This window comes from Antechinus flavipes, chromosome 2, assembly GCF_016432865.1.
Source record: "Antechinus flavipes isolate AdamAnt ecotype Samford, QLD, Australia chromosome 2, AdamAnt_v2, whole genome shotgun sequence".
Taxonomy (NCBI): domain Eukaryota; kingdom Metazoa; phylum Chordata; class Mammalia; order Dasyuromorphia; family Dasyuridae; genus Antechinus; species Antechinus flavipes.
Window position 1 is genome coordinate 270271949 of NC_067399.1, and position 21861 is coordinate 270293809.

Below are 21861 nucleotides of genomic sequence, written 5' to 3' on the forward strand. Positions count from 1 at the left end.
AGAATGAAACAATCCATAATTTTAAGGACATTTCTAGTATGGAGTAACTGTGTGTGTGTGTGTGTGTGTGTGTGTGTGTGTGTGTGTGTGTTAAATGTAAAGAGAATACCTATAAAAATACTAGGTAGACACATGCAGGCTATGCAGAGGAAGAGTACTAGCACTTGGGAAAATCAGGAAAGGTTTCGTGTAGAAGGTTGTGCGTGAATTGCATGTTGGAGGAAGAGTATAATTTTTTAAGACTTAAAAGAAGGAGTGCATTGTTCCAGGCATGGGACCCAATAATGCAAAGGCATAAAGATGAGAGATGCAGTGCTACATATTAGGAAAAGAGAGGATGGTATTAGATGCACATCGTATGGAAAGAGGAGAGTTACGTTTAGACTGGAAAATCAAACTGGGGCCAATTGTGAAGGGAAAAACAGAAACTGAAGAAGTAGGATTATGACATGTATATATTGGTATATAAGGAATATTGGTATTTGAGGAAGAATTCTTTGGCCGAAATGTGGATGTTGAACTGAAAGCGGGAGATCCTTGGAAGTGGGAGAACATGTCGGTGTTCATTACAGTTGTTTCTGTGTGATGAGAGCCTGAACCAAGAGGGAGATATTTTAGGAGGCTGTCACAATAATCTATGTGATAGGTGATGTGATGAGAGAGAAGGGGTTAGATATAAGAGATGTTATGGAGATAAAAATGGCACATCTTGGCAGAACTGATTAGATAATGTGGAAAGAAGGAAAATGAGGCATTGAGAATACTATCAAGCAAGGTGACAAGATTGTTTGGCTATAGCAACTGATGAAATCTAATTACAGAAATTTTATGATATGTATTATTGGAAAGATTATCTAAACCCCTGATGATTCAAATATTGAATGGACTTGAGTCGTCGTTTATTTCTCAAATTCCTTATGGAAAGTGATTTTATCCTATTGTATCTTAGTGGTTCTTGTTTTCTTGAAGGGTTTGGCACAATGCCTGCCACATCCCGGGTGCTCAATAAATGTTTTTTAATCAATGAAAGTGAGTACAGCAGAAATCATATTCTAACACATTCAAGCTGAGAATGAAATTATATTTTATTGAACTTCTTTGGTGTACAAAGCATTGTGCTAGACTAGGGCTTATGAAGAGGAATTTAAGGCATAGTTCCACTCAGTGGATATGTAATCTCATGGGCTATAAGAAGGCAAAGATAAGACATTTGTATACCAATCAACAGGACATTTAAAGAATGAAATGAAAATTTTCCATTTCATTTTATAGAAGTATTTAATTAGCTCATTGTAGATTCCATTTTATGTTTTGTGCATATCAAAACAATTTAGATATTAAAATAATGACCCAAATAAAGACAACATAATATGTAATAATTTATTTTTAAAGTTTTTGTCATATAAGTTGCTGTGTTTCTTTGGCATTGGCACTGATATCATTGTCATTACTCAGTGATTCTTTTGAAGATTTTTCACCATAAGTAAAATATTTTTAAGCAACATAAGTTTCTGTTGACATATTTATGTTTTCCTGTTTTCCTGCTAGTGTTTTTAAGTACAGAACTTCAAGCTTTACGGATTTTGCAGAAGAAGCAGCTCAAAGGTTCTCAATTGGACAAAAACAATGAAATTTACCAGGAAGTGCAAGCTATCTGTGATACTCTGTGCTTACCAAAATCAACCACTTCTGACATTCCTGTTGTGCTAAGCCATGTGGAATCAAAGGTACAATTTTAAGTAGTTCTCTTAAATTTTAAGGGAAAAAAAATTTAACTATATATTTAAAATTGCATATAGACATATTTTATATAAAAGTTTGCTAATAGAGATCTCATCTCTATTTTGGTTTTTATCCTAATAATAATTTTTTTCTACGACAATGGAATTTTCCCCTATATGATCTGTAAGTTAATACAAACTCATTTAAATAGATAATTTAATAGATTATTTATAAAGCATTTACTATGTGTTAGGTACTGTACTAAGTACTAGGATTATGAACATATGCACAGTTACAGTCCTTATTCTCAAAGAGCTTATATTCTAATATGGGGAGACAACATATAAAAGATATAGAGAGAACATAGAAAATAATTTCAGAGGGGAAGACATTCGCAGTTGGGAGAATCAGGAATGACCATCTGCAGAAAGTGGCATTTGATCGGAATCTTGAAGGAAACCAGGGAAGGTAAAAACTCTCTGAGAATGGAAGAAGAGCATTCTAACCATTAGGATACCCAATACAAAGTCATATAGATGGGAAATAAGAGGTAGAGTGATGTGTTTGAAGAACAACAAATAATTCAGTGCTCTTTATTTATAAAGTGTATAAAGAGGAATAAAATATAAGAAAATTGTAAATGTGAGAAGGAACCAGGTGATGGAGGTTTTAAATGTCAGATAAGGGATTTTCTATTTACTATTCTTATAGTGATAGAAGAGATAGTGGGAGACTATGTCTGAATGACATGAAAAAATAAGAAGAAAGAACTTGGTGAATGACCATAATGATGTGAAATATGAAACAAAGTTCTCAATTTAGAGTGTGGGCAAAGAAGATGCTATGGGAGGTTTGGGGAAAGGGAAAAAGTCAACGTAATGAAGAAAATAATCAGGAGGAGTAGAATGATTGTCTTACTATAATGGAGGCCAAGTTCAGTTTGTATAATATAAATTTGTGGTAGATGTGTAGGTAAAGTTTCCTGATTTTTTTCAGCACTATTTTATCGCATATAAATAGGAGCCAAGGAGATGCCCCTAGTCAATGATTAGGCTTTAGCTAAGTATGTTTGACAATAGGATAATGGATCAGATGATGAAAGAGTAGGGGAGAGTTATAGAGTTGACATGGTGTTCTCTGAAACGTCCATAAAAAGAAGGGAGAAGAGTAGCCAGTGCAGGAAAGGTGGCTTAGGAAATTAATGAGGAATATAAGATCATGATGAAAATGAAGAAAAGATGTGGACTCATAAACTAGAGAGAAAGATTATGGTCAGATGAAAGAATTTTGGAGTTCATAATTATGAAAGTGGAATCTTTGTGAGTGATGTGTAGCTAAGGTGTTGAGGAGTGGGTCATGAGAATTAAGTTAACTCAGGAATTGGGTAATTAGAATATTTGAAAGAACATCAATACGTATGTTGAAATTCCTTAGTATGAGGGCATAAACTGGGAAATGAGAGAGGAATTGTGAACTAGGCACTGAATTCATTGAAGAAGGAAGGAAAATATTCTGGGATTCGGTAGAGAATGGCCACAATTGCTCAGCAACTTTCTTTTTTCTGAGATTCATTCTGTCCACCTCAGATAGGGAGAAGTTGCTGAGCAATTGTGGTAGAGAGTAATGCTGGAAATGACCTTAGGGATTTCAACTCCCCCACAGTCTTGATGACCCAGGGAAGAAGGAAAAATGTGTACTTAGTCCTAGAAAGTGTGGGTAGGGATACAGTGTCATCGGAGGGAGCCACTTTTCAGTGCTAGAAAAATGGAGAAAGGAGTAAGAAAGAAGCTTTAATATGAAAAGAAATTTGTCATTTTTAAAGTAGTTATTCCAAAAGGTACAGTGGAATAGACATATCAGAAGTAAGGACAATGTAGAGATTGAGTTGAAGTGGAGATGGGCATTTGGGATGGGGAATGACATTGATATGTTGGTATTGGGATTGAGGACATTCAGAATCCCCAGGATTCAGATATTTAGGCATTTGAGTGTGCTGACTGTACAGGAATGAGACCAAGCAGCTTAGCACTGTTTGGAAAAGGGTTGTTGAGATACATGTTTGGTTCTATTGTTTGAAGTCCAGCCTCATGGCAGATATGGTGATGTGTCCTGTGAAACCTCAGGAGGACTGTCTCACTGCAGGCAGGAAGAGGAGTCCATACAGAAGGCAGAGGGATCTTGTCCTGGGACAGACTGGCACTGGAAAAAGCCTCTGAGTCCAGGAAGTGAGAGGTGGGTGGTGTTGCCTGTACCAGGCACTGGAGGTGGCCCCAAGGGCAAGGCCTAGAGAAGGCGGCAACCACAAGACTACAGGAGTTTTCAGCTATTGAAAAGCACTGATGTTCCCTCTCTCAGTGCTTCCTTTTGTCCCTCCAGTTTAAGTCAAGTCAACAAGCATTTACTAAGGGCTTACTAAGAGCCAGATATTGTGCTAATTCTAAGGATAAGCAAAATCCTTGCCCCTTGAGCTCACATTCTAATGGGGGAGACTAGATTCAGATACTTTGTACATAAAAGATATGTGCTGGCATGGAGGACAGCCAATGGAAAAAATAGGAGATCGAATGTCTTGGTGTGAGAAGGAACTCTGAGGAGACAAGTGTGGCTCAATTGTAGAATAGGGGAGAGGTGTGAGAAAATCAGTAAGAGGCCAAATTGTAAAGAACTTTAAATGCAAACATCAGAGATTTTATGTTTGATCCTCCAAGTCCACTTGAATTTATTGGAGGGCACACAGATTGATGTTACATTGTTTGACTTGCACTTTAGGAAGATCATTTTGGTAGCTGAGTGGAGCATGGATTGGCATGGGGAGAGCCTCGAGTAGCAAAACTAACCAGAAGAATCTTAAAAATAATTGAGACACAAACTGATGATGTACCCATAGTAATGATTGTATTAAAAGAAGGGTTGTGATGCAATAGATCTAGTATAGACCTGAGTTCATATCTTGCCTTAGACACTTAATAGCTAGATAACAAGCAAATCTGAGTCAGTTTCCTCATATGTAAAATGGAAATAATAGGACTGACCTCATAGGTTTGTTGTGAGGATCAAATGAAGTAATATATGTAATGTGCTCAAATGTTAGCTATCGTTATAGGCTTCCACATGCACAAGTGAGGTCATTCTGCCCTGTTTTCTCCAGCATGTTGCTCTTTCAGTCATTCTGAAAGTCATTAGTCTCACTAATCTTCAGGCCTGTCCTATCTGTTGTCTGCTTACCTGCTTCTTACAAACATGCCCATGTTCCTTCTATCCTTAAAACACCATTACTTCATACATTGCTAGGTATCGCTTTCTATCTTTCTCAACCTTTTTGTGGCTAAACTCCTTGAGAACTGGGTGCTCCTTTCTCCTCAACTCTCTGTGGTCTAGTTTCTGAGCTCTTTATTCATCCAAGAGTGCTTTCCATATAATTTCTTAAGTGCCAGATAGAAATTCTTCCCTTTAGCCTTTGATACCGTCCATCCCTCTTTTTTCCTAGATACTCTGTTGTCTAGGTTTTTGTGACATTGTTCTCTTCTGTTTCTACTCCTTCTTGCACGATCACTCTCTCTTAGTCTCTTCATGTCATTGCTGCTAACTCTGGATATTTTCCAAAATTCTGTTCTGAGCCCTTTTTTCTGAGATCTCATTGCCTCCCATGATTTTAACTATCGCTATGCAGTTGATTCTTATATTTATTTATCTGACCCTAACCTGTTCTCTGACCTTCAGTTTTGTATCTCCAGCTACCTAATCTTGTCATCTTGTGCTGGGTGTCCTGTAGCATATTAAATTCAACATGTCTACAACCGAATACATTTTCCTCCTCCACTCCTAATCTTTCCCTCTTCCTAATTTCTCTTACTGTTGAGGTAACTATCGTACTTCCAGTTACACAGGTGACTGGAACCTAGGTGTCATCCTTGACTCCTCAGCCTTTCTCACTGCCTATAGTTCTGTCAATTCTGCCTTACCAATATCTCTTCTGCCCCCCTCTCCCACTGCTATCACCTGTTAGAGGTTTTACCACCTCAGACTTGGGCAATTGCAGGATCTGCCTGGTGGTACTCTGCCTCTGGTCTCTTTCCATTCCGGTTTGTCCTTGGCTGTCAGATTGTTCCTCCTTAAGTGCAAACCTGACCATGTTGCCTCCTTTTCCTTTAGTCAGTTTTGTTAGCTTCCTTTTGCCTCTTGGATCCCATTCAAAATCCTGTGCTTTAGCTTCTAAAACCCTAACTAGCCTGGGTCCTTTTTTAAAAAACTTTTTTAGTCTTCTTATAGCTTATTCCCTGCCACAGGTTCTGGGATCTCCTGCCTTTTTTTAATTTAAAAATTTCCAGATCCTACTCTGGGCTTTTGCATTGGCTCTTCATGCCTGAAACATTCTCCCTCTTGTTTCTTTTTTTGGCTTCCTTTAAATTTCAAGTCCCACTTTTTAAAAAGAAACTGATCCTTAATCTTTGTGCCTTTCCTTGGAGATTATCCCTAAGTTATCTTTCCTGTATCTTGTTTGTACACAGTTATTTACTTGTTATCTCTCTCTCCAAATAGACTGAGCTTAAGAGAATTTTTTTTTTTGCCTGCCTTTGTTTTTCAGAGTTCAACACAGTGGCTGACACATAATAGTCAATGATTGTTGACTTGACTTGATCAAGTAGGATAACAAGGAAGGACAAGAGCAGGGCTAAGAAAAACCTAGAAGGAAGAAAGAGTTAAAGAGAGAGAGATGGCAGTGTCAGGTGGTCTACTGAAATCAAGAGAGTGGTTGAGAGAAGGCAGTGAGAAGAGCATTTGTCACTTTGGAAAAATTGTTTCTGAGACTGATGAGAGTACGAGGAGTAGTGGTGTGATCACCAATAGCAGATGACTCTCTCTGGAAACTGAGTCTTAGAAGGGAAAAGAGGTGTCGGACAATAGGTCCTGGGAAGGGGTAGTTGATCTACTCAGGAATTTTGGAAGAAGGAAAAAATGGATGCCTTTGTAGGCAGTAGGGCCAGTAGATAGAGATTGAAAATTAGTGAGAGAGTGGCAGTGATTAAGAAATCCTTTGGAAAAGACAAGATGGAATGGGATTGAGGCTGGAGCATTGGTAATGGCAAGGGGAAAAGTCTACCTCTTCATTTGGGATAAAAGAAATGGAGGAAATAGTGGTAAAATTCATCTGAATGTTGTAACATGAAGGGGACAGGAGAGATCTCATCAAATGGCCTCAATTTGTTCAGTGAACTTCCTTTAGTGCCACCTTTTATGTGAAACCATTGATCATCTCCTCTTTAACTGCTAGTGACCATCTTTTAAAATTAGCTTGAATTTAATCAGTCAATTGATTAACAATTAGTCAGCTTTGTACATACTTCATATGTATGTGTGTGTATATATATATAGTCTCTCTCTATAGAATGTAAGCTTATTGAGGGCAGGAACTATTTCATTAGTTCATTGGTACCCATGTCCCCAGTGCTTGGCACAAGGTAGACTCTTAATATAGGTTTGTTGATTGATTTGAAAGTGGTCATAAACTATGGCCTTTATATCTTGAGTATTAACGTGACTAATCTTTCTTATACCACAATTGCTTCTTCTCCTGTAATTAAAAAAACAAAAACAGAAATGTATTGCTTTACAACATTTAAATCAAATACAGATCTAAAATATGTATTTATTATAAATCACAATTGAATTCTTGTGGAGAACCAACTATTGTTGGTTACTTATAAGAAACTAAGTAGCATTGCTGTGGGCCTCTCCAGCTTAACATTTTTAGTTAGCTATTATAAAACTGGAAGTTGTTTCCCTCTCAAAGAGTAGGAATAACTTTACAAAATGGGAAGCTTTCCAGATGATAGCATTCATTTATTCCAGTGATAATATGTATAATTAGACCACTTTGTTCCCTGGTACTTTGTAACTGGGAAACTGAATGTAAACATTTTTGGTAGCTTTGAGACATTTGTAACATTTCCTATAAATTGTTAAATGTCTACAATTAAAAAGATGGGTGAATGCTGCAGATACTATCATTTGTCAAAATTTTCCTTCATGGTGAATTATGATTGCTATATGACTCCCGGTATTACTAAAGGAAAACTGAATGTCCTATTTTTGGTTTGTCAAACTGAAAATGGACCTTGTGGTTTGAACTAGTGATTATCAAACCTTTTTCGCATTCATGGATTTTGAAAACAGCAATCTAATGTATATTCAGTGACCCAGGCAAAACAGTTAACATATAGACTGAAAGACCAAGTTTCATATGCAGGGCTCCCCCATATGGTTAAAGTTTGTATTCATCTTATTAAAATGTGAAAGCTGAATGTTTGTTGTATATGAATTATGTTTAATGGGGGGATGGGAAGGAATTACCTCTCAAAAATTTCTGTAAAATAATGAGATTCAACTAGAATACAAAGTGCTTGATTTTTTAAAATTAGAAATCCAAAATTAATGCTATCTTAAAAACTCCAGAATTTTATATACTCCCTGTAGTTTGTCCTCTTAACAGGTGTTTCTATAGTTCCATATATAAATGATATTTTTAATTATGTAGACTATTGAAATAATTAGCATTTCTTTGGAGGAATTACTTTATATTACAGTGATTAAGTTTTTATAACAGCTTAAAAGCACCCTGATAATGCATCTGTGGTTATGCAAGCTTTTTTCATTAAACTTGTTTAATTTCCAGAATAAAATCTTGAATAAGAAACAAGATTATTACAAGTTTTAAGGGCTTATTTTTTCACACTGAGCATGTTTTTGTATATTTCAGATGAAGGATATTCTCTCAAAAGTTCAAAATAACCACATTGGAAAACCATTGCTGAAAAAGGATTTAAGTCCGGAACAGGCGGTAAAATTCTTTACTTTTGGGTTATGTAATTAAATAAGTACATATGATTTAGTTTTTCCAAATAGCACCCAAATTTTAAAGTGTTACTTGTTTATGTGACGTTGGTGAGTAAAAATTAAATTGAGAAACTGTAGTGGTGGATTTTTATTCATAATGTCAATTGTTAGTTAAAACAACTTGTACTTAAAACATTTTTATAGCTCCTAAAGTGATATTATATCATATGAACACAAACAGAAAATTCTTGGCTTTCTTCTTTTCTATAAATTACATAAGAAGCAAGTTTTTACATGACTTAAAATTTTTGACTAAAGATAAATTTAACAGCAGTGAAAAGAAATAATTTGCACTGTACTTAGATTATAGGATCATAAATCTAAACCTTTAAGGAACCTAAGGATCATCTTGTCTAATTTTTATTTTACAAATGAGAAACAGAAGACCCAGGGAGGATAAATGATATAGGCAGTATGAGTATTGGGATTTGAACCTAAATCCTTTGACCCCAGTGCCAGTGTGCTTTAAATACTATTTATTTAAATAATTTATCTTCAAGTCTACTTTCATAGAGTTAGAGGAGAGTGAGTGGAACATAAAGTGAGGTAAATCAGTCCAGAATTATTTCTTAACATTTCTTATGCATTGGAATTCAAGTAAATATTATGAGCCCTTTAGAGCATTGATATGAAAGAATTTGAGAATAAACTTAGAGAAAGTTAAAAAAAAAAAAAAAAAACTTATCATACTCTTCCACAGGGACACTTAATAGCTATTTTAAAGACTGGCTAAACATTTATAGGAACCTTTTATTTATTTATTTATTTATTCATTCATTCATTCATTTATTTAATTGTGGTAGAAAAACAGGATGCTGTTGATCCAGTCAGAAATATCTGAAAATCCTCTCCCTAAAACAAACAAAAATAAACAAATAATAAAAAAAAAAGATTTCTTATGCATTACTGTTTAAAATTAGTCATTTTTATTATTTAAATATTTTAGGAACAGTTGGAAAGGATCAATGATGCTCTCTGTTGTGAATATGAATGCCGGCGGCGGATGTTAATGAAACGATTAGATGTTACAGTGCAGTCCTTTGGATGGTCTGATAGAGCCAAGGTAAGAATGCTTTTTCAAGTGTGCCCTGTAGATGGTAGCCTGTAACAGTTTTCTAAGCAATCTCATTTAAGTATATGTTCGCTGCATTTATGGGCTAACAAAATGGAGTATTCACCACATAGTCATACTCTTATATGCTAATGATGATCACATTTTGAAGTAGTTTTTTTCTTCATTCCTCTCAAAACCAAAAAGCTAAGTTAAAAAAAAGTTTTAAAGTGAGATGATATATATGTGAGGTAAAGTAAATAAAGATGCATCTACACATTAAAAAAGATGTCTCCTAAGATTATAGTGGAGTTCAGTGACTTGGCCATGGTCATATGAATTGATCCAGAATTTACATCCAGCTCCTTTGACTCAAAATTCAGTATTCTTTTCACTGGTAGCCCTCTGAAATAACTTTAGGGAACAAATTCTTAAGAGACTATTTCCCCTCCCACTTCCCCCAAAACATACTTTGTATTCTAGGTGCAGGCAGAATAAACAGTCTCATAGGCTGTGCTTAAAGGTCCAGCTGTGGGAGTCTTTCCCTAGTCACTCCATGTAGTGATTCCACTTGGACCCTCCTTTACTCTACAAGAGATGACAGACATTGATTCTGTCCAAGTACCACAAAGGAAAAGTAGAATAATTAGAAGATATGGGCTGTCAGTGCTGGGGTAAAGTCATGTATAGGGGAAAAGAGCAGCTGTCCCCAGGGGAAAGAGGTTCCATTGAAGTATTGTTAATGTTAATTTATTGTTTTAATGCTTTACAAGTGAAACTATTAAAGGGTTGCTTTACATGCCATAACAAAATAACATTTCATTTGGAGAAACAGAATTTCTAGAGTATCAGGGGAAATACTGAAAAAGAAAATAGGAATGAAGGTTGTATAGGAGACAATAAATTATAAAGTAGCAGTCATTAAATCATTTGTTATTGATTTAAAAATAGAGGAGTTTAAGGGAAAATCAGAAATAATGGAACTTAAGATGATAGAGTGGCAGGAAATGTAGTTATTCTCTCCCACATCTACTTCAAAAAGATCTAGAAAACACATTTGGCCAAATCCTGACTAAAAATCAGAGGGGGAAAAAAACATGGTGAGTCTCTTTTCCAGCTTGGGTCAGCATAAGAATAACAGACATATCTGTGGACATTGGGAAGGAGGTCTAGCTAGGAATAGCATACAAAGCTACTGGTACAGAAACTAAAAGATGATAGAGCTTGTGTACAATGTCCTAGACCCATATACAAGGTTCTGACCATATTCAGGATGTAAGAACAGCTACCAGTTCACAACTTTTATTACTCACTACCTCATTCAGGGTCACAGATGCAGGAGGGACTGAAGAAAGGAGACCTGAATCTTGAGGATAGAATTCTATGGTGAAGAGCCTTTTCAACCACTATTATATATAGAACAAATTTAGAAGTAAGCAATAGCTGCGTGATTTAATTTAGGAGTAGTGTAGTCTCAGTTAGACTTCTAGAATGCTCTGAAGCTCACAGCAGAATAACCAAGGTAGGAATCCCAGAAAAAGAGAAGACCATGGTTCTGTCACTCTGAATCTCTTAGTGAATCTCCTAGTGGCTAAGTCCAGAAAGATTTTAATGGGGCTGTACCAGAGATAAAGCCCCTGGGTGTACATCTGATCTACATCCTGGTCAGGAACTTGCAGACTTTAGATCCAGTGGGCTGAAATCAGACTTTTTGTTCTAGACAAAATGATTTTAAGAACAATTAAAACTTTCAGATCGCCAGCCCATGTTGTTCCTGAGATCCTAGAAAAAAAACAGTCACAAGAAAACAGCAGCAGGATCCAAGAGATAAGTTTAACCCAGATATTCCCTCTAGAGGTACATAGAGCCTGGTCCTAGCCTAAAATCCAAACTCAGGAAATAGAATGGAAGAATGAGCAAACACAAAATAATTCCACCATTATGGTAACAGGAATACTCAAGACACAAACCCAGAAGAAAATGACTCCAAAATGCTATAACAAATGTCTCAAAAAACCCCAAGATTAGATACAAATTCAACTAGAAATTCTGGGAGAGATGAAACAAGAAACAAAAAGTTTAAAAAACATTCTTATAAATGAAATAAAATATGCAAGAAAAAATTGGGTAAAGAATTCAGTGCTGGAGAAGAAAGGATTGGAAAGAGAATTAAATTTGGAACAAGAAAGTATAAAATCTTACTCCAACAACAAACTTCCTGAAAGTTAAAGTGAATCATATAGAAACTATTGATTTCATAAAACAGCAGATATTTAAAACAGTTAAGAGAGTGAAAAAAATAGAAGAAAATGTCATGACAAAAAAGAATTAATCTGGATAATAGATTAAATAGAGGTAATTTAAGGAACATTGGGCTGCTGCTTGAGAATCATGACCAAAAAAAGCCTATACATTATATTTCAAGAAATCATAAAAGAAAACTCTAAATTTCTAAAGTTCTACAAACTTAGAACTTAAACTTCTAAAATTCTTAGAATGGAAATTTAAAAAATTCACCAATCATCTTTTGGAAGAAAACTCAAAATGAAAATTCTCAGGCACATTATTCATTGAATGGAGGTTAAAGAAAAAATATTGCAAGCAAATAGAAAAGAATTCATGTTATACATGAGTTAGCAACCACCACAATAAAAGAATGTACTCAGACCAGTTGATTCCAAGTTGGGAGAAGATAGATCATTACTGAGATAAAGGCCTTTCAAGCATTTCCAATAGAAAGATAAGAGCTGCCAAAGAAAAAATAATATATATACTTGTTATGGTTTAGAAATTTGTCTCACTATAGGAAAGTAGGAGACTAATAGAAGGGAGGACACTCTTCTGTGGAAAGGGATAAGAAAGGGGTAGGGACTGACAAAAGGGAGGGCAGATTGAGGTTGGTAGTAGCAGAAGCAAAAGAATGGTGAGGAGGGAAGAGGTGAATCAGAACTAGATAAATCTAACCACAAAATAAACAAGAAGTTGAGGAAAATACAGTTTTTGAAAAATTAGCTATAATAGATCTTTGAAGAAAATTGATAGAATGGAAAATATCTTTTTCTCAGCAGTACATGACACCTAACAAAAATTGACCATGTATTAAGGCATAAAAACCTCACAATCAAATGCAGAAAGGCAGAAATAGTAAATGCATCCTTTTCAGATCATGATACAATAAAAAATTATATGTAATAAAGGACCATGGAAAAGTAGACCAAAAATTAGGAAAGGATATAATCCTAAAGAATAAGGGGTCAAATAATATATCATAGACAATATTTCATCCAAGAGAATGACAGTAATAATGAGATACCAAAATACCAAAACTTATGAGATGCAGTCAAGAGTAGTTCTTAGGAGAAATTTTATATCTCTAGATGCTTACATATATAAAATAGAGAAAGAAGAGATCAAAGAATTGGGCATGCAACTAAAAAAACTATAAAAAGAATGAATGAATTCCCCCCCTCCCCAAACAAATACCAAATTAGAAATTCTGAAAATCAAAGGAGAGGCTCATAAAATTAAAAATAGGAAAACTATTGAACTAATAAATAAAACTAAGAGTTTTTATGAAAAAATAATAAATATTTGCTTAAAAGAAGAAAACCAAATTATCAGTATCAAAAATGAAAGGATGGACTTAGTACCAGTGAAAAGGAAATTAAAGCAATAATTAGCTGTTTTGCCCAATTGTATGCCAGTAAATCTAATAATCGAGGTGAAATGGATGAATACTTGCAAAAACACAGATTACTCAGATTAATAGATGAGGAAATTAAAAATTAAAATTAAAAAAATAGTCCCATTTTAAAAAAAAACTGACAAATCATTAATGAAGTCCCTAAGGAAAAAAATCTCTAGGGCCAGATGGATTTACAAGTAAATTCTATCAAGCATTTAAAGAACGATTCCAAAACTGTATAAACTATTTAGGGCAAGTATCCTACTAAATTCCATTTATGACACAGATATGGTGCTAATACACTAAACCAGCAAGGGCCAAAACAGAGAAAGAAAATTACAGACTGATTTCCCTAATGAATTTTGATGCAGAAATCTTAAATAAAATATTAGCAAAGAGATCACATCAACTTATCACCAAGATAATCCAGTATTACCAAGTAGGATTTATAACAGGAATGCAGGGTTGGTTCAGTATCAGGAAAATACCAGCATAATTGACTATTTGAATAACAAAACTAATAAATCATATGATTATCTCAATGCAGAAAAAGCATTTGACAAAAATACAACAGTCATTCCCATTAAAAACAGTACAGAGCATAGGAATAAATAGAATTTTCCTCAAAATGATAAGAAGCATCTATCTAAAACCATCAACAAGCATTATATGTAATGAGGATAAGCTAGCAGCACTCTCATTAATATCAGGTGTGAAATATTGTTGCCTGTTATCACCATTATTATTTGATATTGTATAAGAAATGTTAGCAATAAAAAGAGAAAAAAATTCTAAGAATCAGAGTAAGTAATGAGAAAACAAAATTATTACTCTTTTCGAATTATATGATGCTATATCTAGAAAATCCTAGAGAATCAATTAAAAACTACTAGAAAGAATTAACTTTAGCAGAATATAAATTAAACCCATGTAAATCATCTGCATTTCTATATGTTCTATATGTTGCTAACAAAGCCCAGTAGCAAGAGATGGGAAGAGAAATTTCATTTAAAATAACTGTAGTTGATATAAAATTTTTGGGAGTCTACCTATTAAGACAACCACAGGAACTATATGAACACAATTACAAAATACTGTACACAAAGTTAGATTTAAATAATTGGAAGAATATTAAGTGCTCATGGGTCAGCTGAGCTAATATAATAAAAATGACAATTCTATTTAATCTACTTGCATTCAGTGTTGTATCACTCAAACTGCCAAGAAATCATTTTATAAAGCTGGAAAAAATAACAAAATTTCATCTGGAAGAACAAAAGATCAAGAATTTGAAGGAAATTAATGAAAAAGAAAATGCAGAGGAAAGTGGCCTAATTATACCAGACTAAAACTAGCAAGGGGAAGTGAAGAAGGTTCTAAGGAAGGGAAGATTAAAAGAAATATTAGTTCTGAGCAAAAAATACATTAACTAAAAAGATTCAATAATGAAAAGAGATGAATCTATGATTTAGCTTTGGGAGAAAGAGCAGGGAACAGAAATCTATTATAACAAACTCAGTTTGGGAATGTGTTTGAATATTTTTGTGCTTAAAGATGAATAGTTATTAGAAAATTGTTCTGTAAACTGTAAAATTCTTTGCAAATGAAACCGTGTATTTTGGCTACTTTTTCTTTCCCACTTCTTCATGTAGCTCAGATTTAATTGTTCCCAAGTATTTTTTTTCCTACTTTTTCCCCATGTTCTTTAATATAAATTTCTTTTTTTTTTTAACTTGATAATTGTATGTTTTTACTTTGGTTGACATTTTCCCAACTTTTGTCATTAAGGTAAAAACTGATGATATAGCAAGAATATACCAGCCTAAGCGTTATGCATTGTCACCAAAAACAACAGTTACACTGGCCCATCTTCTTGCTGCTCGTGAAGATCTATCCAAGATTATAAGAACAAGCAGTGGTTCTACCCGGGAAAAGACTACATGTGCTATCAATAAGGTTTGCTTTTCATTTGAGATTGACTTAGTGTAGAATCTAGACTGGAAGTGTTTGAGGGAATTTTTTGTCCCTTGGTTATGTTTATAAATTTAAATTCTTTCCTTTATTAAAAGCCTTCTTTATTAAAAGCGTATCTGTGCTTGGTTAGAGATATTTTATGATTACATATGTTTTAGTAAAGAATTGATGCTGATGCTTTTTCAGTTATGGCCTTCTTTCTAAGAGGGGTGTGATGGTAGCAGCAAGTGGAACTTCAGTGGTATTTTCCATTTTTTTTGGAGTTATATTCAAAAAAAAAATTTAAGAGAAAACAAGGCAAATACATAAAAAGATAATTAATCATATAGACAGTGCATGTTAGGTAGCAAATAAATGTTTCAGACATTAGGCTGATCAAGGGAGTTTTCACAGAGAAAATAGAACTTCAGATTGGTTTCCCCTTGTATATAAAGTACAAATATGTATGTACTTTATATAGATGAAAAAAGAGAAGAGAAATCATTCCAGATGTAGGTAAAGGCTTAAGTGAAGGTAGGTAGAAGTATAGATGTTCCTGTTTACTACTATATTTATTTTTCTGATCTGATTATATCCACATGAATCAGAAACTCTTCTGTAATAATGAAATGGATCTTCTCTATCTTTGTAGTGATCTAAATGCTAGGATTTTCTTTCATTTTCACCTACTAGACCATAAAGACAGAAATCTCATCTAAATTTTGCGTATCTTCCTTAATTCCTAGAGTGCTCTGTATATATTAAGTACCTTAATAATTGTCATGAATTGAACTCATTGCCATGGTTCGTCCAAAGTTAATGACTTTAAAAAACCTTTAATTCTTTTATGTAATTTCAATATTTATTAAGCCAAGTCTTTGGCTTTTCTCTAGAAATACACTGGTAAAATGAAAAAGGTCCTGTTTTTAAGGGGATTATAATTTGATAGGAAGGATAGATTATATGCATAAATAAATGTGATGCAATGAACAGTGACAATAGTGCAAAAAAGACTTGGGCAAAGTATTTTGAGAAATTGTATTAATATTGCACATCTGTAATAGTTTTCTCAACTACATCTATTAATATGTGGTTTCCTTCTTTCAAAGCCTAGATGAGATACTGCCTCTTCTGCAGTAACTTTCCTAATAATCCCAACTTCTTCCTGAGTGAAAGTCTCCAAATCCTAGAGTTGGAAAGAACCTCAAAAAGCATCTAAATGCCTTCTATTCTTAACAAAGCATTCTCTTTACAATATACGTATGTAGTCAAGTATCCTTAACTTGAATCCATTAGACCCCAATGTAGCCCATTCTACTTTGTTATCTTTTCTTCTCTTTACCTATATGTATAAACATCACTGCCTATACAGATATTCTTGAATGTGTATAGATTATTCTCAAAGCTTTTATAGAGATAAGAAAGTGGTCATATAGATCTATAGTTAATCTGTAGTAAAATCCTCTTGGTCACCTTTTTGGGAGAGTAATACTGTGAATTTTTTTTTTCTTTTCTGTTTGATCTCTTTGACCCTTTCAGATGTTTTGAAAATTGATTCTTCTGAGTGCTTTTAAAATTATTATCTCCATTTCATTTTTAGTGTTTTTAGTTCCATTTCTAATTCTTTATATATAGTATAGCATGTTGGTTTTAGGTTGGTATTTGAGGTTCCTTTGGATGATAACTACTATCACTAATCATTAGTTTCTTAATGTTAACTTTGACCTTTGTCAAACTTTTGAACTTTTGAAGTCTGGCAGATAATTGTTTATCAGATGGCTCTTACATTTTTGTGTAAAGCAATTTCTTGTCTATTTAAAATCTACTTTATTTTTTGTAGCCATGTTCATTGCTAATCAAGCTTTAGACTCTATTCCTTCCTTCCTCCCTTCCTCCCTCCCTCCCTCCCTTCTTTCCCTGAGGCAGTCGGGGTTAAGTGTCTTGCCCAGGGTCACACAGCTAGGAATTGTTAAGTGTCTGATATCAAATTTGAACTCAGGTCCTCCTGACTTCAGGGCTAGTGCTCTATTCACTGTGCCACCTAGCTGTCCCTAGGCTGTATTCTTATACAAAATTTTCATGATACAAGATATGAGGCTTTCAAGTAGTTTATGAGTTTTTGGTTCCTTTTGTTTCTTAATCTTGAACCCTATTTTCCAACAGTTTTTATGTACATGCCTTGTGTCTATCTTTGCTTTGAAGTCACTGAATATCAGTATATTTGTTCATTTGGTCTTATGAGTTCTCTTCTAACTTTTTATTATAGATGTTGGCCCATTCGCTGCATTTATCTTCATGGTCATCTTTTTGTCTGTGCTAATCATAGGTTGTTTTTAGTTATGATAACTAATAACCAAAAATTCCATGAAATGTGGTGTTGTTGTTGATGCTTTTGGTTGCATAATGAAGTCAATTCCAACTCCTTTATTTGAGGAACATAAGTAAGAATACTCATTTTTGGAAGATAGTTAAGCATATTTGAAATGAAAGAAAATAAGCAGAATATCTTAAGTAATGCAAATATTCTCCCTGGAAAAATATCTTTTTTTGTTGTTGTTGAGACATTTGGGGTTAAATGATGGGCCCAGGATCACACAACTAGAAAGTGTTAAATGTCTGAAGTCACATTTGAACTCAGGTCCTCCTGAGTTTTTAAGTCATATTTCTGGGTTTAGTATTATTTATATTGCCTTGAATTTCAGGATAACCAGCACATTAAGTATTTTTCTCTTATTTCTATATCATTAAAACTAAAATCTTCCAGAATACTTGGACATTTCAGTAGTTTAATTTTTTCCTTTTTTTCATTATAAATTGCAGGTGTTGATGGGAAGAGTTCCAGACAGAGGAGGAAGGCCAACTGAAATTGAACCACCGCCTCCTGAAATGCCTCCTTGGCAGAAGAGACAAGAAGGCGGAGGAAGGGGTGGTTGGGGAGGAGGTGGAAGAGGAGGTGGGGGTGGGGGTGGCCGGGGTGGTTGGGGAGGAGGTGGAGGTGGAGGTGGAAGAGGAGGTGGGGGGGGTGGAGGGGGCTGGGGAGCCAGTGGTGGTGGTGGAGGAGGAGGAGGTGGGGGTTGGGGAGGTGGGGGGGGTGGCGGTAGAGGTGGGAGTTTTCAAGGGAGGGGAGATTATGGTGGGAGAGGAGATTATGGTGGAAGAGGAGGTTATGGTGGGAGAGGGGGTTATGGTGGGAGAGGGGGTTATGGAGATCCATATGGAGGAGGAGGGGGTGGTGGGGGTGGATACAGACGATATTAAAAATTCCATTGTAGACAAATTAGATGATGCCTGTTTTGTAGTAGAAGGATGTGTTCGGTACTTTTAGGCATAGTATTTTAAATAACAGATTTGAATATGCTCTTTCAAGTATACACCCTTTAGACCACCTAATACCATCACTATTGAACCTGGTTAATACATAAGAGCATTTTTTTTATATTGGATTTTGATCTCTTAAGGGAAGTGGTCCCAATGTTCCTTATATCCTTGAGCATGTTGGAGCTTTTTTCAAAAAAAAAAAAAAAATGATGATGAGAAAATAAAAACAAAAAACTTTTTAAAAATGTAAATATTTATAACCATTAATCTTAGAACATGGGAAGAGAAGCATTTTAGTATTTTCCTGATTTCAGAGTTTAGACTCTAGAATACTTATATTTTATTTAAGTTTGTTTCATAGAACTGACCCCACTTCCCATCGAACTATAGATTGTTGGCTTTCCCACTTCCCATGGAACTATAGATTGTTGGCTTCATCAGTATTTTTTGTACATCCTTTGTATTTGTTAATACTACTTCATTCTAAACCCTGCCCCCTCTTTTTTTTTTTTTGCCTGAGATTAAGTAGTCAAGGGGTCCAAAAATGTGTTTATCTAGTTTTGCTTTTTCTCTATAGGAGGGACTCCATTCATCTCTATTTTTGCTAGACTTCTTTTTCTCTATAGTCCAAACCTATTTATACCTAAGAAAAAATAGCAGCTTTTTTTTTTCTATCCTTAAACTTCCTCCCTAGCATTTTAAAATCATTTTCTGATTTGAGTTTAAAAATCTTTGGAATTTGCTTATCTCACTAACAAAACAAAGTTGAACATTCAAGAGAAATTTAAATTGACAAAAGTTACATGTACTGTCTGTGCATCAAAGTAAGAGATAGTTTTCTTTTCTGGAAAAGGAACAGACCTTCAAAGAAAATAATCATTTTTTTGCCCCACTATTAGTCTTAGAATATATATAAAAAGACAAGACAAGCTTGTTTGTCATATTGGTAGATTTACCACAAATGAACTGAATTGGTTCCATGGATAGTACCACTTTCTGAAAGAAAGCTCTTATTTGACTATTTTCTGTAGTGTTTGGGAGCTAGCTTGGTATCTCTGCATGCCAGTGGTCTGGGAAATGCAGAATCCAAAATTTTAATCGTGACACTATTTCCTGGAGGATTTGAGGAATAGAGCAAATGCTACATCTCCTAGGAATTTCCCATGTATTATATGGGAATAACACCCTGCTACTTGCTTCACTAATATGTGAACATTAGTAAAATAATATTGTTAACTCTTCTATACAAAGAACAGATAGTGAATGATAAATCTCTCCTTAGAAATGTGGGTGTGCTACATAGGTTTTTTTCTTAGGCACGTTGTAGAATCAATGTCCCAGCATATGCAGAACAACTTTTCAGCCTCTAATTCAACAGATGTATTGTTAACCAGAGAAGTGATGTGATTACTTGTTCAACAATTTTTCAAAAGAAAAATTGTAAAATCCTAAGGAAATGTAACATCAAAAAAGGGCGTAATTCTGTATTGCTGCAGGCTTGAAAATATATTTTCAAGCCAACCCTGTAAGACAACATACTTTCCAGAGGAAAGGAAGATGTAAAAATTTTTTTTTTTTGGTTATTTGTGAGCATTTGTTTAGGGTATTTTTTGTATGTTTACATTTAATGGACAAAAACACTCATTCTCATGTGTGACAATAGAAAAAATCCTTTCCATATTTAAGAAAATACCATTTAATAACAGCTGTGAACACTGAATGAAATACTGGTTTAAGTTTTGCTTGTGTTATTTATATAGAATCTGATGAATTCCTCTGTACCAAATGGTTGTTACCTATCCTGTAAATCAGAAAGGACCACTTGAGAAAATAAAAATAACTTTTAAAAAATTAGAATTGCTTTGATTACTAAATAATACTTTTTACTATACGCCTCCCCCCCCCCCCCAATTAGTTTAAACAACTTCATTTTTCTAAGATTTGTCTGGGAGAGCATAAAATTGTATTGAGAATAATTTAGATCTCTGAATCAAAAATCTTTCTGAAGTAGAGAAACGATGGGGAATGAAAGTTTATTTTATTTTTATTTTAGCTTGCTTACTACTGTGGGCAGTCATTCACTCCTTTGGGTCTTAAATTTATTAATCTGTGAAATGACAGGTTTAGTTTAGATCATCTCTTAAAAGTTCCTTCCAAGTCTTGAATGGGTTTTTTAGATGTCAAATTTGCATCTGATTATGTCTGTTCATAGTAAATATATGTGATCAAAATTAACAACAGTTAAATTGTAGTTAAAATAGGATCGGAAGGAAATGGGGAGTTACTGCTCCCTGATCAATCATTTCATTAAATAACTGTTATGTCCATTGCAGTATGTTGGGGACACAAAACCAAAATGAAATTGAACCTTTAATCTAACATTCCTAAATCCTGGAAAAGTTTTTTCCCTTTATATCTTGTTCTCAATCTCAACTCCCTGTTAATCAGGGCTGGTTATGGCATTAAAAGGTATAAAATTGTAACTCCACTAAAGCCCTATTCTGGTGACATCTTGCCAAGTGTGCCACTACCCTATAACTTTCTATGAGAGTATCCTCTAGACCTGACCTAAAGAATATCCCTTTAAGATAATTCACCCACTTTGAAGATATTCTGAGGCTAAGCTGTCCTAATTATTGAAGGTGAACTAAACAGTTCTAGCAGACTGGCCTATGCTTCACATCCTATCCAGTCATTCAACTCATGTATTATAGCCCTCTATCCTACTGAATAAGCATCCTCTGGATCAAACCTACACAGATGCCTTTTTTCTAATCTGCCTTCTACCCCATGTTAATTAACTCAGTTCTGGAGTGAATTCTTAATTTCAATCATTTAATAATACTGGATTCCCTAAGTCTAGGCTAGTGAAGTACAAACTTTGGTCCTACCAAGATAGAGAAAGATTTCAAATACAGGGCTAGATTTTGGTTTTGACCATTAACAGACTAAGTACATTTGGAAAGGCTCATCTCTGTTGATGGCAGGGGTTTAACCACATGTCAGTTTCTAAAAAGTTATGTGCTAACTGATTGCACACTTTACACAGTGCTTAGCACAAAGTAAAAGCTTGTTCTAATACACACATGCCCACTTTTCAATTTTTCCATGTTTGTTGTTTAGTGAATTGGTATTTGGCCATTTCTTAAAAGCCATAGATCAACATCCCAGTAGTTTTCAGGCAGTTGAAATGTCAAGCTTTTCTGTTTTTTCATTAGTTACAAGAAATGACACATGA

General features: G+C 34.5%; 1 protein-coding gene across 1 annotated transcript in view; it reads left to right on the plus strand.

Annotated features, from left to right (window-relative positions):
* FAM98B (family with sequence similarity 98 member B) overlaps positions 1-20480 on the plus strand; it is a 34039-nt gene extending 13559 nt beyond the window's left edge. Inside the window, exons 4-8 of the mRNA XM_051977052.1 lie at positions 1549-1727; positions 8480-8560; positions 9563-9679; positions 15141-15308; positions 18126-20480. Of these exons, the coding sequence (XP_051833012.1) occupies positions 1549-1727; positions 8480-8560; positions 9563-9679; positions 15141-15308; positions 18126-18563 (983 nt within the window). The 3' untranslated portion in view covers positions 18564-20480. The remainder of the gene's footprint in view (positions 1-1548; positions 1728-8479; positions 8561-9562; positions 9680-15140; positions 15309-18125) is intronic.
* The last annotated feature ends 1381 nt before the right edge of the window (positions 20481-21861 follow it).